The 15,347-nt window shown below is 45.4% G+C and overlaps 5 protein-coding genes across 9 annotated transcripts in view; 4 read left to right on the top strand and 1 right to left on the bottom strand.

Moving 5' to 3' along the window:
* LOC6725966 (flotillin-2) overlaps positions 1 to 15,347 on the bottom strand; it is a 101,242-nt gene that overhangs the window by 83,845 nt on the left and 2,050 nt on the right. The window lies entirely within an intron of this gene.
* Positions 393 to 2,537, top strand: LOC6726565 (glucose dehydrogenase [FAD, quinone]). The gene has a single exon (XM_002107483.4). The coding sequence runs from the start codon at positions 465 to 467 to the stop codon at positions 2,331 to 2,333; it is 1,869 nt and encodes a 622-aa protein (XP_002107519.1). The 5' UTR covers positions 393 to 464; the 3' UTR covers positions 2,334 to 2,537.
* On the top strand, positions 3,019 to 5,707 carry LOC6726564 (glucose dehydrogenase [FAD, quinone]). The gene has a single exon (XM_002107482.4). The coding sequence runs from the start codon at positions 3,586 to 3,588 to the stop codon at positions 5,449 to 5,451; it is 1,866 nt and encodes a 621-aa protein (XP_002107518.2). The 5' UTR covers positions 3,019 to 3,585; the 3' UTR covers positions 5,452 to 5,707.
* On the top strand, positions 7,908 to 10,128 carry LOC6740132 (glucose dehydrogenase [FAD, quinone]). Its single transcript, XM_016180812.3, has 2 exons — positions 7,908 to 8,102; positions 8,161 to 10,128. The coding sequence occupies exons 1-2, from the start codon at positions 7,967 to 7,969 to the stop codon at positions 9,873 to 9,875; spliced, it is 1,851 nt and encodes a 616-aa protein (XP_016039324.1). The 5' UTR covers positions 7,908 to 7,966; the 3' UTR covers positions 9,876 to 10,128.
* LOC6725967 (glucose dehydrogenase [FAD, quinone]) lies at positions 11,946 to 14,265 on the top strand. The gene is made up of 2 exons (XM_002106914.4): positions 11,946 to 12,131; positions 12,187 to 14,265. The coding sequence occupies exons 1-2, from the start codon at positions 11,981 to 11,983 to the stop codon at positions 13,914 to 13,916; spliced, it is 1,881 nt and encodes a 626-aa protein (XP_002106950.1). The 5' UTR covers positions 11,946 to 11,980; the 3' UTR covers positions 13,917 to 14,265.

Here is a 15,347-nt window from a genome sequence, read left to right as displayed (position 1 = left end):
ATAATTATACCAGTCACAGTTCCATCGTCACCTCCAAGTTCTAATTTCGTTATTTTCCCTTAGCCACAATCCATCGAAATGCTTATTAGATCAGACCCCGTTATTAAGCGATTTCTGTATTCAGCACACAATTTAGAATATACGATACCCCGCGAATCGTTCATTTGTGCATTCGCACTGCATTTTGGCTGGAATGTTAACGATCTTTGATCGATCGATCAATTGCACAAATGTTCTTCCACACATACTCGCAGTTTCCACTGTTGTTGGAAAATATACAAAATAAATCTCGAACTAGACTGATAGTTCGGACCAAGAGCCATAATTGTCAACGGTGCAGGGCCCCCATGAGTTTTGTAGTTGCATTTACCCCCAGCCTCTAGGTTTTAGTTCTGCTCTTAGAACTCAACGTTCCAGTCGATCGCGGCAGTCGAGTGAGTCTGGCTGCAAGGTGATGAAGCTCCATGATGACATCGCCGCGAAATCACATCGGAACCCTTCTTGTCGTCTGGCTACTGGAGTCCTCAATGGTGATTAGCCAGATTGACACGGGCAATGCGTTGATCAATATGCTCGAGATCTATCGTCGCGGTCAGGCGCAATTGGATCTGGAGAATCTGGACGAGGGTCAGGCCATATCGGCGAAATATGATTTCATAGTGATTGGAGCCGGCACAGCTGGTTGTGCCCTGGCCGCCCGACTCTCCGAGAATCCCCGGTGGCGAGTGCTGCTCCTGGAGGCCGGTGGTCCCGAGAACTATGCCATGGACATACCCATTGTGGCGCATCTCCTGCAGCTGGGCGAGATCAACTGGAAGTACAAGACGGAGCCATCGAATAGCTATTGCCTGGCCATGAACGACAATCGCTGCAATTGGCCCAGGGGCAAGGTGATGGGGGGCAGTTCGGTGCTCAACTACATGATGTACACCAGGGGCAATCGCCGGGACTACGATCGCTGGGCAAGTTTGGGCAATCCGGGCTGGAGTTACGAGGAGGTACTGCCCTATTTCAGGAAGTACGAGGGCAGCGTAGTGCCGGATGCCGATGAGAATCTGGTGGGACGCAATGGTCCGGTAAAGGTGAGCTACTCGGAGACGAGGACTCGGATCGCAGACGCCTTTGTGCGGGCCTCCCAGGACGCAGGATTGCCGCGAGGTGACTACAATGGAGATAAGCAGATTCGTGTGTCCTATCTGCAGTCGAACATCTACAATGAGACCCGTTGGAGCTCCAATCGGGCGTATCTGTATCCCATTAAGGGAAAGCGTCGAAATCTTCATGTGAAAAAGAATGCCTTGGTTACCAAGATCTTGATTGATCCGCAGACGAAATCGGCATTTGGTGTAATCGTCAAAATGGATGGCAAAATGCAAAAGATTCTGGCCAAAAAGGAGGTCATCCTATCGGCGGGTGCCATCAATACACCCCAACTGCTGATGCTCTCCGGCGTGGGACCCGCTAAACATCTGCGGGAGATGGGCATAAAGCCACTGGCTGATCTGGCAGTGGGCTACAACCTCCAGGATCACATAGCTCCGGCCATCAGCTTCTTGTGTAACGTGAGCTCGCTGCAAACGAGCGAGATGTTCGGCTCGGAGGCAATGGCAGATTTCCTGAAAGGACGCGGAGTGCTCCGCATACCGGGTGGTGTGGAGGCCATATCATTCTACGCCCTGGACGATGCCCGTAATCCAGATGCTTGGGCCGATATGGAACTCTTTGTGGTGGGCGGTGGATTGCAAACGAATTTGGCCCTACGTCTGGCATTGGGCATCCAATCGAATATCTATGAGACCATGTTTGGCGAACTCGAACGCCAGAGTGCCAATGGCTTTCTGATATTCCCCATGATTCTGCGCGCCAAGAGTCGCGGTCGCATCAAGCTGAAGAGCCGAAATCCCGAGGAGCATCCACGGATCTATGCCAACTACTTCTCGAATCCCTATGACTTGAACATCACAGTTCGCGGCATCGAACAGGCAGTGAGTTTACTGGATATGCCCGCATTTAAGACAATTGGTGCACACTTATTAGAGAAGAGAATACCCAATTGTGCGAAATACAAATGGAGGAGCAGCGCCTATTGGGCCTGTTATGCGCGACACTTCACCTTCACCATTTACCACTATGCGGGAACCGCCAAGATGGGTCCTCGAACGGATCCCTCGGCGGTGGTGGATGCCCGACTGCGGGTCCATGGAATCGACAAACTGCGCGTTGTGGATGCCAGCATTATGCCCTATTTGATCTCGGGTCATCCCAATGGACCGGTCTACCTTATAGCTGAAAAAGCAGCCGATATGATCAAGGAGGATCATAACGTCGTATAAAGCGCACTATGTTTTCTTAAACCGATGGGTTATCTTAAGATATGTATAAAATATTATTCCTTTGAGTGATTTCTAGTGAATTAAAAACGATACAATACAGTACAAACTCTGCACTTCCAAGTTAAGAAAAGGGTAAAAGACAAATGACAACTTTGTTGTAAATTTATCGCCATTAAAAAGGAATTACAACAAAGCCTAAAATAACAGATTGATTTATGATTCTTCGCATGATATTTCAATTTGTTTGCATATTATAAACAATATAATACCTAAACCTCAGCAAATCAATTAGAAATTGTTGGTTGCTTGTCATCAATCTTACTTATTTCCTGCATTGAAACCTCAATTTTACAGGTGTAATATTTGCGATGAAACGCTCATAAAATAACAACTAGTCTATAAAAACATTTTTTCATCTTGTTTTTGTTGGCATAAATAATAAATATTATTAATAAGCATGCTGCTTCATATAAAAAGCTGAATTAACCGATAGACATCTAGAACGATAAAATTCTATATTATGTACATAATTATATACGATCTGGTTTGACATTTAGCCAGAGACGTCGGCGACAGGTTCTTCGAAGAACCCCGCCCGAATTCTTCTGCCAAAAAAAAGAATCACGCAGAATCACGATGACACTATGCTAATTGCAGCCCAAAACCAATCGAAGAGGATCTTAGCCAGTGGTTTTCTAGCCATGGGAGGCCCTTTAATGTTTTGACACCGGCTTCCGCATCTTATTCACAGTTGCTAACGATCGTCGATCGGCTGGCTCAAGTCAATGTCAGATACAGATACATTTTCAGTTTCAAATTCAGATTCAGATCGTAAGAGCTTTCAGTTTTAAGCAGCTCTTCGTCTTTGTGTTTGTGTTTGTCTGCGCAGATGGTTGTGAACGTGTCCATAGTCAAGTCTTCCGAAAGATTTGAAGATTCTTGGCGAGCCGAAGAAACCGAAAAACCCGAAAACTGAAAACCGAGTGTGCCGAGAGATTCGCAAAGCGATCGTTTCGTTCGCCGATCGCCGCCGAATTTAATATTAAATTGAACTTGGCCACCGCATTTGTCAGCATTTCTAGTTACGTATCCGATTGGGCAACACGCTCGCGATCGCGTCGATCACAAGAACTCAGAACGCGTTCGTCCATCATATTCAGCTATATCCATATATATATATTTTTTTTTTTTGACTGTGCAATCGGTGTGAATAGTGCTGAATAAATCGTTACAAGTAACTAAACGCCCAATAATGGCAAGCAAATCGCTAATATTTGTGGGCCTGTGCCTGGCATATACGGCCACCTGGAGTCAAATCTCTGCCCAGAATAACAATAACGTCCTTTTCGAGACGATCAACTTTCTGAGACGCGGCCAGGCGGACGTGGAGCTGGAGAACTATGACAACAATGTGATACTGGACAGCGAGTACGATTTTATAGTGGTCGGCGCCGGAACGGCTGGTTGTGCCCTGGCAGCCCGACTCTCAGAGAATCCGCAGTGGCGAGTGCTGCTTCTAGAGGCCGGTGGTCCCGAGCGACTCGTCATGGACGTGCCCATTGTGGCGCATTTCCTGCAGCTGGGCGAGATGAACTGGAAGTACAGGACCCAGCCATCTGATCACGCCTGCCTGGCGATGAACAATAATCGATGCAATTGGCCCAGGGGCAAGGTGATGGGAGGCAGCTCGGTGCTCAACTACATGATGTACACCAGGGGCAATCGCCGTGATTACGATCGCTGGGAGGCACTGGGAAATCCCGGCTGGAGCTTCAAGGATGTGCTGCCGTACTTCAAGAAATACGAGGGCAGCAGTGTGCCCGATGCTGAGGAGGATTATGTTGGTCGCAATGGACCGGTGAAGGTCAGCTATGTGAACTGGCGTTCGAAGATCGCAGAAGCCTTTGTCGATGCTGCGCAGCAGGATGGTCTGAAGTACAGGGACTACAATGGTCGCATTCAGAATGGTGTGGCCTTCCTGCACACCACCACCAGGAATTCCACTAGATGGAGCTCCAATCGTGCCTATCTGTATCCGCTGAAGGGCAAGCGCAGCAATCTGCATGTGAGAAAGAATGCGCTGGTGACCAAGGTACTCATCGATCCGCAAACCAAGACGGCCTATGGCATTATGGTCCAGACCGAGGGACGCATGCAGAAGATCCTGGCCAGAAAGGAGGTGATTGTCTCCGCCGGAGCCATCAATACCCCGCAACTGCTGATGCTGTCGGGCGTGGGACCAGCCAAACATCTTCGCGAAGTGGGCATTAAGCCATTGGCTGATCTGGCAGTGGGTTACAATCTTCAGGATCACACGGCTCCGGCGGTTACGTTTACCACCAATGCCACTTCGCTGAAGTTCGAGGACTTTTCCGATCCCACACTCATTAACCGATTCAACAGGATGGAAGGACCATATGGATCCCCCGGTGGCTGCGAGGCCATTGCCTTCTGGGATCTGGATCACGAACGCGATGAGGACGGCTGGCCGGATATTGAGCTCTTCCTGGTGGGCGGTTCCATGTCCTCCAATCCGGCCATCTCACGTGCTTTTGGTTTGAAGAAGTCCATATACGATACACTCTTTGCCGAGATCGAGGACAAATCACTGAATGCCTTCATGATCTTCCCCATGATTCTGCGCCCAAAGAGTCGCGGTCGCATCATGCTGAAGAGCAGTGATCCCTTCAAGTATCCCCTGATCCATGCCAATTACTTTGCCCATCCCTACGATGTGGATATCTCGGTGCGGGGTCTACTGAAGGCCATCAGTCTGATGGAACAGCGTGGCATGGAGGCGATAAATGCCAAGTTGTGGGAGAAGAAGATACCCACGTGCAAGCAGCATCCCTACAAGAGTTGGGCCTACTGGGCCTGCTATGTGCGGCACTTCACCTTCACCATTTACCATTATTCCGGCACCGCCAAGATGGGTCCCAAATCAGATCGAGCTGCAGTGGTGGACCATCGTCTCCGTGTCCACGGTATCAAGAATCTGCGAGTCGCGGATGCCAGCATTATGCCGGAGATCATGTCCGGACATCCGAATGGACCCGTCTTCATGATTGCCGAGAAGGCAGCTGATATGATCAAGCAGGATCATGGTTTCATCCAGTGAAGCCACCTTAGCCCAAAGTTGATTCCACAATCAGGTGTAAGCCCCATTTACACTGGCCTGCCATCAAATCATCTCGTTAAATCACACCCTAAATGCAATGGCCAGTGTAAAATGGGGCTTTAGTTTTTAGTTAAGGCCTTCAAAAACTGTTTGTTATTATGTGTAGTAATTCTTTCTTGCCTGAACTGATTCTAGTTTAAGATTTAGCTATATAAGCATAAATAAATGATCATAAGTTTTGTATGTACTATCTAAACAAAATTCGTTTTCTATGCATGCAGAATTATAGAACTATATGAAATCTATAGAATGCATATTTGGAATTTAAAAATTACCTTTAATTCCAGAAAAAAAAGAACAATAGTTTTAGGCCTAAAAAAATCTTACTGCCTAATGCACTTGACTTTGACATTGAATTTTATTGGACTTCTGTCTTCGGCATTGTCTCATTTATTTCAATAGGGATTTTCAGCTCTGGCACTTTTCATGCTAATCAATTTGTGGCTTCATAATCAAAATCTGTGAAATCCGTGAAGTTGTCCGCTTGTTTGACGATTTTTTGTTTTGATTTATTACACGCCTTTGTTTTTGAGTCTCTCTCAATCTTTTTATTGTTGCGGAAATGATTTTTTTTTTCATCACTCTCGTTTTTTTTTTGGTTTCGGTTCGGTTTTTATCTTGTCTAACGAACTAGCCGGTGTGAATATTTTGTTAGGTGTTTTTGTTCAAGCAATTTTTGGTGCTGAGTCTTTGGATTGATCTTGGTATAATTCGCATCGATTTGACCTTAGAATTATTTATGTATGTGGAGTGGGTATAAATCAGTCGAAAATTGAGAATAATTGCTTTAGTATAAGTATGTATATCTTTCAACATCCCAAGGGTAGACTATATTAAAATTCTATTCAAATCGAAACGAAAAGCTTGGAGCTCAGCTTAAAGCTCTTGGATTTTATATTTTTGGCAGAATTTCAAAGCCGGCTTGTTATTCTAAATCGCATTCGTCACTACGTGGCTAGCCTTTCACAGTGCTTATTAAATTTAATATATTCACATATATTCTATAAACTTACATGCGCATATAGAAAACAAGGCAATTTAAGTACAACTTAAATAATTTGTTGCACAAATTTTATTTCATTCACTTTTCACTGAATACACCGATGTTAACCAAATCAGCAGTTTCTCAAATTCTCAAAAAACGAAATGGCTATGGGCTATCCTATTTCGCAGTGAAAACTCATAAAAACATTTCCCATTCTTTTCGAAAAAAAGTCACTATGGCTACGCCAGACTTTTCATTAACACAAATTGAAATATTCATGAATCGAGGGGGCGGTTTGAGCCGCTCAAAAAAAAAAAAGACGAACACAATAGAGACAAATTTTGAATGCAATTGCCATGACCAAAACATGGCCCTTCCTCCGAATTTCAGATCCCTGTCCTCTGTGAAATCCCAGTCCTGTTTACATTTCTGTTTCATGTTCCCCTTTCGGATGCTGGGATTTTGTAAGGGCATCCAATGGCTTTTATTGTGGGATTGGGGGAACTGCATCCATATGCTGGGGTTGATCCCAACTGCACTGAGCCACCCCTTTTATACATTTTTTATTTTGGCTAGACCTAAAGTCGTTTAATCGGCTTTGGTTTTGTTTTGGTTTTTTCTTGATTATAATACTCTATGGGGTGGCTTAAAATATATTAACCCTCGAGTGCCCGAGCCGCTGGTGCTTCAATCCTCAAAGATTTAACTGACAGTCCGGCGGCATAAAAAAATACAAATATAAGCACAGCCAGAACAAGATGCCCATCTAAATGCCATTGAACCGAGCTCAGATGCAGAAGAAACACAGAGAGAAAAGTAAGGTATTAAAACTATGTATTAAAAATATTGTAAAAATACATTAATTTTAAGAAAAAATAATTACAAATGGCTGAAGAAATTTACCATGGGTGTTTTTATCAAATCTATACTTAAATTACCTAATTTTTTGCTCTGTGCATTAGAAAAGAGACAGAGGAACAGCAAATAAAAGAGAGGCAAGACCGTAGAGATGAGCAAGCAGAAAGCGCAAATTAGCAAGTGGCAATAAAAATTCTGAGACAATCTCAGCCTGTTTTGGCCCTACAAACCTGGCCACCAAGTCAACCAACTCATCTCAGCAGTGGAGAAAAAAAAGAAGACGTAGTGATGCGGAGAAAGGCGGCGAGAAAGAGAGGGCGGATAGAGATCAGTGAGGGAGAACCAAACCGGCAAGATAATCCACAGTGGAGCAAGTTCCATTTGAAATAAAATAATATGTTTTAGTAATGTCCACTAACTAACTTTCCACGCCTATAAATAAAACGGCAATAATAATAAAATATAAAATAAACCACATATCTAGTTATTTTTGAAACTTTCACAACAACTCGTTCCACAGTGCGTTGGCAGAGGTGATGCCAAACAGACGTAGAGCTCCAATATCACGGAAAGCTCGGTAGCCACAGAGTTCAGTTACCGGCCATCGCAACCATGGAGAAGCTGCTGCTGACCCAGCTTCTGTTTCTGCTCCTGGTCCCACTGATCCACTCCCAAAGGAGCTCACAACTGGACGAACTGCGGCGACTGGGATTGGGCAATGTCGTCAATGTGCCATTCTTCAGCGATGGTGAGGTTTTAATAATCATTAATCGATTTAACACATATATTTTAAAATCTCCTTGCAGTTCCCCAAAGAAACTATGACTTCATAATAGTCGGAGGCGGAGCTGCTGGCTGTACATTGGCTGCTCGTCTCTCGGAGAATCCCAACTGGAGTGTGTTCCTCATCGAAGCCGGAGGAGTGGAAAACATAGTGCATCAGGTGCCACTACTGGCGGCCCATCTGCAGTCGACTGCCTCCAATTGGGGCTACAACTCGACGCCACAACGCCATGCCTGTCGTGGAATGCCCGATAACAGGTGTGCCCTGCCGAGGGGCAAAGTTCTGGGTGGCACCAGCTCCATCAACTACATGATCTACAATCGCGGCAATCGAAGGGACTTTGATGCCTGGGCAGCAGCAGGAAGCCCCGGCTGGAGTTACGACGAGGTGTTGCCCTACTTTCTGAGAAGTGAGCATGCGCAGCTTCAGGGACTGGAGCAATCGCCGTATCACAATCGCAGTGGACCCTTGAGTGTGGAGGATGTGCGGCACCGGACGCGACTTGCACACGCCTACATTAGAGCTGCCCAGGAGGCGGGTCATCCGAGAACGGACTACAATGGTGAATCCCAGCTGGGCGTTTCCTATGTGCAGGCCACCACACTGAAGGGCAGGAGGCATAGTGCCTTTCGTGCCTATATAGAACCCATTAGATCCAGGCGTCGTAATCTGCACATCCTAACACTGGCCAGAGTCACCCGAGTCCTGATAGATGCAGCCACCAAGTCCGCCTATGGAGTGGAGTTGACCCATCAGGGCAGAAGCTTCAAGGTGAAAGCCCGCAAGGAGGTCATTCTATCGGCGGGTGCCTTCAACTCTCCACAGTTGCTGATGCTGTCGGGGATTGGGCCAGAAGATAACCTTAAGGCCATTGGAATACCCCTGATCAAGGCACTGCCAGTGGGTAAGAGAATGTTCGATCACATGTGCCACTTTGGACCCACCTTTGTGACCAACACCACGGGCCAAACGCTATTTGCCGCTCAATTAGGAGCACCGGTGGCCAAGGAATTTCTACTGGGCCGGGCAGACACCTTTCTGTCGAGTATCGGTGGCGTAGAGACGCTCACCTTCATCAAGGTGCCTTCGGGCAAGAGTCCGGCTACCCAACCCGATGTGGAACTCATCCAAGTGGCCGGCAGCCTGGCCAGCGACGATGGCACTGCCCTGGCCAAAGGAGCCAACTTCAAGCCCGAGATCTACGAGAAAATGTACAAGGATCTGACGCTGAGGCAGCAGGATCACTTCAGCTTCCTCATCATGCACTTCAAGCCCGCCTCCGTGGGTCGCCTCTGGCTGCACAACCGCAATCCACTCGAGTGGCCACGCATCGATCCCAAGTACTTCTCGGCCCCGGCGGATGTGGAGAACTTGCTGGAGGGCATTAAGGAGGCACTCAGAATCTCCAAGATGCCGGCCATGCAGGCCATTGGAACCAGATTGCTGGACAAGCCGGTGCCAGGTTGTGAGAACTACGAGTTTGCTTCGGATGATTATTGGCGTTGCTCCATACGCACGCTATCCTACACACTGCACCACCAGGTGGCCACCTGTCGCATGGGCGCCGAAAGTGATCCCACCACCGTGGTCAACCATCAGCTAAAGGTGCATGGAGTGAGGAAACTTCGGGTGGTGGACACCGGTATCATACCGTTTCCACCCACCGCCCATACAAATGCAGCTGCATTCATGATTGGGGAAAAGGCGGCTGATATGATACGATCCGAATGGAGTTGATTAACTCCAGATGAAGATCATCAGCTTCCAAAACATCAGCGATTTATGTAAAGGGGTTAATAAAATGCGAGAGGAAAGTTTGAAAGAAAGCAAACGGGTAAAATCGTCACACGTTAAAAGCATTCGACAATTCTTTAATAATTTAAATGATTGGGTTCCATACATAATTTTAATCACATTTTCATTGGATTTTAAAGGGTATCATATATCATATTATTTTCAACATTTTGAAAATCTTTAATTAAAATTAATAAAATTACTGAAACTTTTTTTTTATAATAAATGCCATCGAAAATCATTACAATTGACTTTTAACTCAATCGCCATCCGAATTCGTTGAGTGTAGCGCCAAACGGTGTCTGCAGAACGGTTCGGGTCAATCCAATTTGGACCACGTCATGACCTAGCTTAATAAGTTCCCACCGATCCGTTCCGGTCTCGAACTGATCCGAATCCGAATCGGGCCAACCGAGGCATCCCAAAACGGGTTTACTCCACTCCAAGTTCAATGCCTCGGCAGTCTGGCCGAAAAAAAAAATACTAATAGAGCGCCGGGATTGGGTATGCCTCATCGATGATGTATGTACATACATATATACGATATTGTTGTTATTTTACATATTAACTTGAAGTGCATTTAGGGGCCCAACGCTGGGAGAACACGCGCCAAAGTTAAATGAACCCGCAAATGGCAGACGACACTTAAAAAGTGAGAATCTTGTCATTCTCCATTCACATTTGGCCAAACCAGGAAATGTGGCTACCATTTTCTTGATACCCTATAGTTTTTAATTTATTTATTTTTATTTTCATTAATATCCTTGCAAAGCATGCAGCAACATATTTTAGTGGCGAAAGTTTATGAATTTAATTCGAAAGACCATGATATTTTTTTATTGAATACTTTTAAGCACCTTTCGGATATTCCCTTTATAAACCATTTAATACCTGTCATTATAGTATTATATATTTACGAAAAAATCACTGTAATTTTTCACCGTGTACATTTTAACTATTCAAGAAGAACCAACTCATTTGAAACTGGATCAAGCTAAGTTTATCTTAATGACTTTCGGCACCTCAACTATGTTTTGATGCTTTCAGCTAAACTCAGAGAATTTCACTATTTATTTTTGTTTACTGCTAATTGGTGCTAATTTTATTTAGGTTTGATTTAATTCCTTCAACCGGTTCTGGCCAACTTCGCTTTGTTTTTATAAGTTTACTATTTCTGTTCGCCTTGCCAATTAGTTTATGTTGCTTTTGTCTGGTGTTTGTATTTGGATTCGGTTAGTTTAATGCTCAATGGGAATCTTTGTTTGGATTCTATTTCTTAGTTTATTTGGTCTTCAGGCTTCATTGGCTGGCAAAGTTTCTTTTTACGATTTTCCGTGTCGGTTTATTTTTTAAGCTCTTCCTAAAGTGATCTAATATATGCATGTTTCTTCCTGGAGTTCACTGGAGTTTGTTGTTCATTTGATAAAATTCTTTTTTGGTGAAAATGAATGTAGCTTGTTACATTTTAAACGTTTCTAGATATAGGCAGACCTTTTTTTATTTCCAAATATTATGGATGGATCAAGGTTCAAATAAAAATAAAATGTCATTTCTAAAACAATTTGAGAATGCTAGAAATTATAGTATTCAAAACCAAATAATATAATTAAACTTTCCAAACCACTACGCTAGATGCAAATTAAAAGTCATAATTTTCAATTACAATGTTACGATTGTTTAAATATTCTTATAATAAGCACTAGCTAAATTGCCACGCCCAGTGCTCATCAAAGAAAGGGCGAAATCTATTAATTTCAAGCTTTGTTTCAAAACATATACACCCACCACCGAATCCCCAACTCCCCTCGCTAAATTACAGGGTATGCAGCTTATATGGCACACGGGGTGGGTGGGGCCTCGTTTGGCGTCGGTGGCGCTGGATTAACAGCCACTGAGAGAGCCACAACAACAAAGGCAACCCACCGACATGTATGGAACGCGATTATGGCACCTGAGTCACTCGCTGCCAGTGCAATCCAGTCCAGGAGCCATGGCTTAAAAGCAACTCCCTTCAGGCGATAGCAGCTCATTTGCCCACCATTAGCCAAATGCAGTCCACACAGATCTCACAGCTCATCCTGCTGCTGCAGTTGCTCATCTTCGCGGCCGTTTCTCGTGGGGATGTCAACCGACTGGTGCTGGATCAGCTCAACCAGGTGGGATTGGTCAATCTCATAGAGCAGGCTACGCGACCGAATGGTAACTAGAGTCTTCAGTTTGGTTAGAATCAACGCTCCAATATTTCCCCTTGCAGTACCCAGAGATCAATCCAACTATGACTTTATTGTGATTGGAGCTGGAGCAGCTGGTAGCTCATTGGCCGCCCGCCTCTCGGAGAATCCCCAGGTGTCGGTGGCCCTCATCGAAGCTGGTGGAGTGGAGAACATAGCGCATCTGACGCCAGTGGTGGCTGGTTATCTGCAGCAGACATCCTCGAACTGGGGCTACAAGTCGGTGCCGCAGAAGCTATCCTGCCACGGAATGAACAATAACGAGTGTGCCCTGCCGAGGGGCAAGATTCTGGGTGGCACCAGCTCCATCAACTACATGATCTACAATCGGGGCAATCGTAGGGACTTTGATGCCTGGGCGGCAGCAGGAAATCCCGGCTGGAGTTACGCCGAGGTGTTACCCTACTTTCTGCGAAGTGAGAATGCCCAGCTTCAGGGATTGGAGCACTCGCCGTATCACAATCATAGTGGTCCCTTGAGTGTGGAATATGTGCGTTTTCGATCGCAGTTGGTGGATGCCTTTGTGGAGGCATCCGTGGAATCGGGTCTGCCGCACACGGACTACAATGGCGAGTCCCAGCTTGGTGTCTCCTATGTCCAGGCCACGACGCTGAATGGACGCAGGCACTCTGCCTACTCGGCGTACATAAAACCAGTGCGGGATCTGCGCTCCAACCTGCAGATATTCACCTTTTCGCGAGTGACCCGCATTCTGATCGACGAGGCTACGAAATCCGCCTACGGAGTGGAGTTTCACTACAAAAACAAGGCGTATACCTTCAAGGCCAGAAAGGAGGTTATTCTATCGGCAGGCACCTTCAACTCTCCCCAGCTACTTATGCTGTCGGGGATTGGGCCAGAAGATAACCTGCGGGGCATTGGGATACCCCTGATCAAGGCACTGCCAGTGGGTAAGAGAATGTTCGATCACATGTGCCACTTTGGACCCACTTTTGTGACCAACACCACGGGCCAAACGACCTTCACATCGAGGGTCACTCCAGCTGAAGTGATATCATTCCTACTGGCCGGAAATCCAGCCACGCGCATGAGTTCCATTGGCGGCGTCGAGGCTTTGGCGTTCCTTAAGACCCAGCGATCGGATCTGCCAAATGATTGGCCAGATATCGAGTTGATCATGGTCATCGGCAGTTTGGCTAGTGACGAAGGCACTGGCCTGAAACTGGGTGCGAATTTCAAGGACGAAATATACGACAGGATGTACAGGGAACTGGCGCAAGCACAACAGGATCACTTCACCCTGCTGATCATGCAGTTCCATCCAAAGTCAGTGGGTCGCCTCTGGCTGAAGGATCGCAATCCATTGGGCTGGCCCAAAATCGATCCCAAGTACTTTGTGGCCGAGGAGGACGTGGAATACCTGTTGGACGGCATCAAAGCCAGTCTAAGGATCATAGAAATGCCCGCCATGCAGAGGATTGGCGCTAGATTGCTAAAGCGAACTGTGCCAGGATGCGAGGGTCACCAATTCGCCTCGGATGATTATTGGCGTTGCTCCATACGCACGCTATCCTACACACTGCACCACCAGGTGGCCACCTGTCGCATGGGACCCGAAAGTGATCCCACCACCGTGGTCAATCATCAGCTAAAGGTGCATGGAGTGAGGAAACTTCGGGTGGTGGACACCAGTATCATCCCGTTTCCACCGACCGCCCACACAAATGCAGCTGCGTTCATGATTGGGGAAAAGGCGGCTGATATGATACGAACCGACTGGGAGTTGATATAGGCAGGAATTAGCCATAAAAAATATGTAGTAAGACTTAGCAGAAACGCCATGGAGAATACATTATCGACTTCTAACTCTTTTTTTATGTTAATATCTCAAAAATACACATCAAACTGCGTGGCCAAAAAACATTAAATTCAATATGCGTGTCCACGTCCATTATGCTTTACGAGTATTAAGCATCCAGTGGGAAAGGATATGCCCATTAAAGGATTATCGATACCCGGTTAAGTGTATTAATTCATTATGGCGTTGGCAAAAAGGCAGCAAAAGTGCAGAGTAAACTCGTCTATTGGTCGGCATTTATTGTTTGACTTGGCAAGTTAATTAAATAAAATTACCTTAACGAGTCGTGCGAGTTGCAATTGGGTTTCTTGTTTTGGGGTTGCCAACTCGATGGGCAGCGGGTTGGAGGTGGTCGTGGGGTCGGGGTGCCCCTGGGGGTTGGACAGAGTGCATTAACCCATGCCCGCACAACCGCACGGGGGTTGAAAAAGTTTGGCTAGGCTCAGAAAAATGGCAACATATACATAGAAAGAACATAGAAGACAAAACACGCCAGGGGATGGTTTCCCATTTCGCTCGGGATGCTGGGGGTGGTGCGATGGGTACTGGGTGGTTGCATACAAGTGGTTATCACTGTCCTCGGCTTGTTGTTCCCTCTGTTGTGTGTGCAAAATTCAATATGCATCGGGGAGTTTTCTGTGCCGCCGAAGGGAGCGACTTCCGGCCCCAGGGCTGCACAATAGATACGCAAGGTTGCACCGGAAAAAACAATCTAGCAAGTGTGATCGCTATCGGTGAGAACCATTAACCACTATTATCTATTTTTTCCTCTGTTTTAAGTATATAATTTATCTTTTAATTAAGACACCGAACAACACAATTGCATGGTTTTAGTTTAAATTCAGTTTGGTTATCAAAACGATAAGGAAGCATTTCCAATGGCTTAAAGTCATCAGGTTGATAAGAAACGACATACTATTTATGATTAATATGACACTTCACAGACTTATATTTTCGCTTTTTTTTATTATGTGTACAAACAACGCAATTAAGAGTGCCCATGTGATATATTTTTAATGTATGAATAAAATTTAAAGTGCATTTACATGATAAGTAATAAAGCGAAATTCAGGGTAATATAAATTAAAGTACAAAATATATAACACCAACATGTCTGAACTTTATTAGACAGGTAAGACAACTTTTTGCAAAAAAGAAAATGTCAAGAGTAGCCTAAATAATAATAAATTTTACATATATCAATTACTAATTCTCATTTTATTTATTTGTAAATTATATGGCTTGCAGATTGAGATTTTTGTTATATTTATTTATATTTTAATTTACAGTAAAACCTCTCTATTTTGAACACGAATATACAGTGAGCTGTAGCTTAAAGTGCCTGAGCATAAGTGCACATCTTTT

Source organism: Drosophila simulans, chromosome X (genome assembly GCF_016746395.2).
Source record: "Drosophila simulans strain w501 chromosome X, Prin_Dsim_3.1, whole genome shotgun sequence".
NCBI lineage: Eukaryota > Metazoa > Arthropoda > Insecta > Diptera > Drosophilidae > Drosophila > Drosophila simulans.
This window is presented reverse-complemented; position numbering and strand designations above follow the sequence as displayed.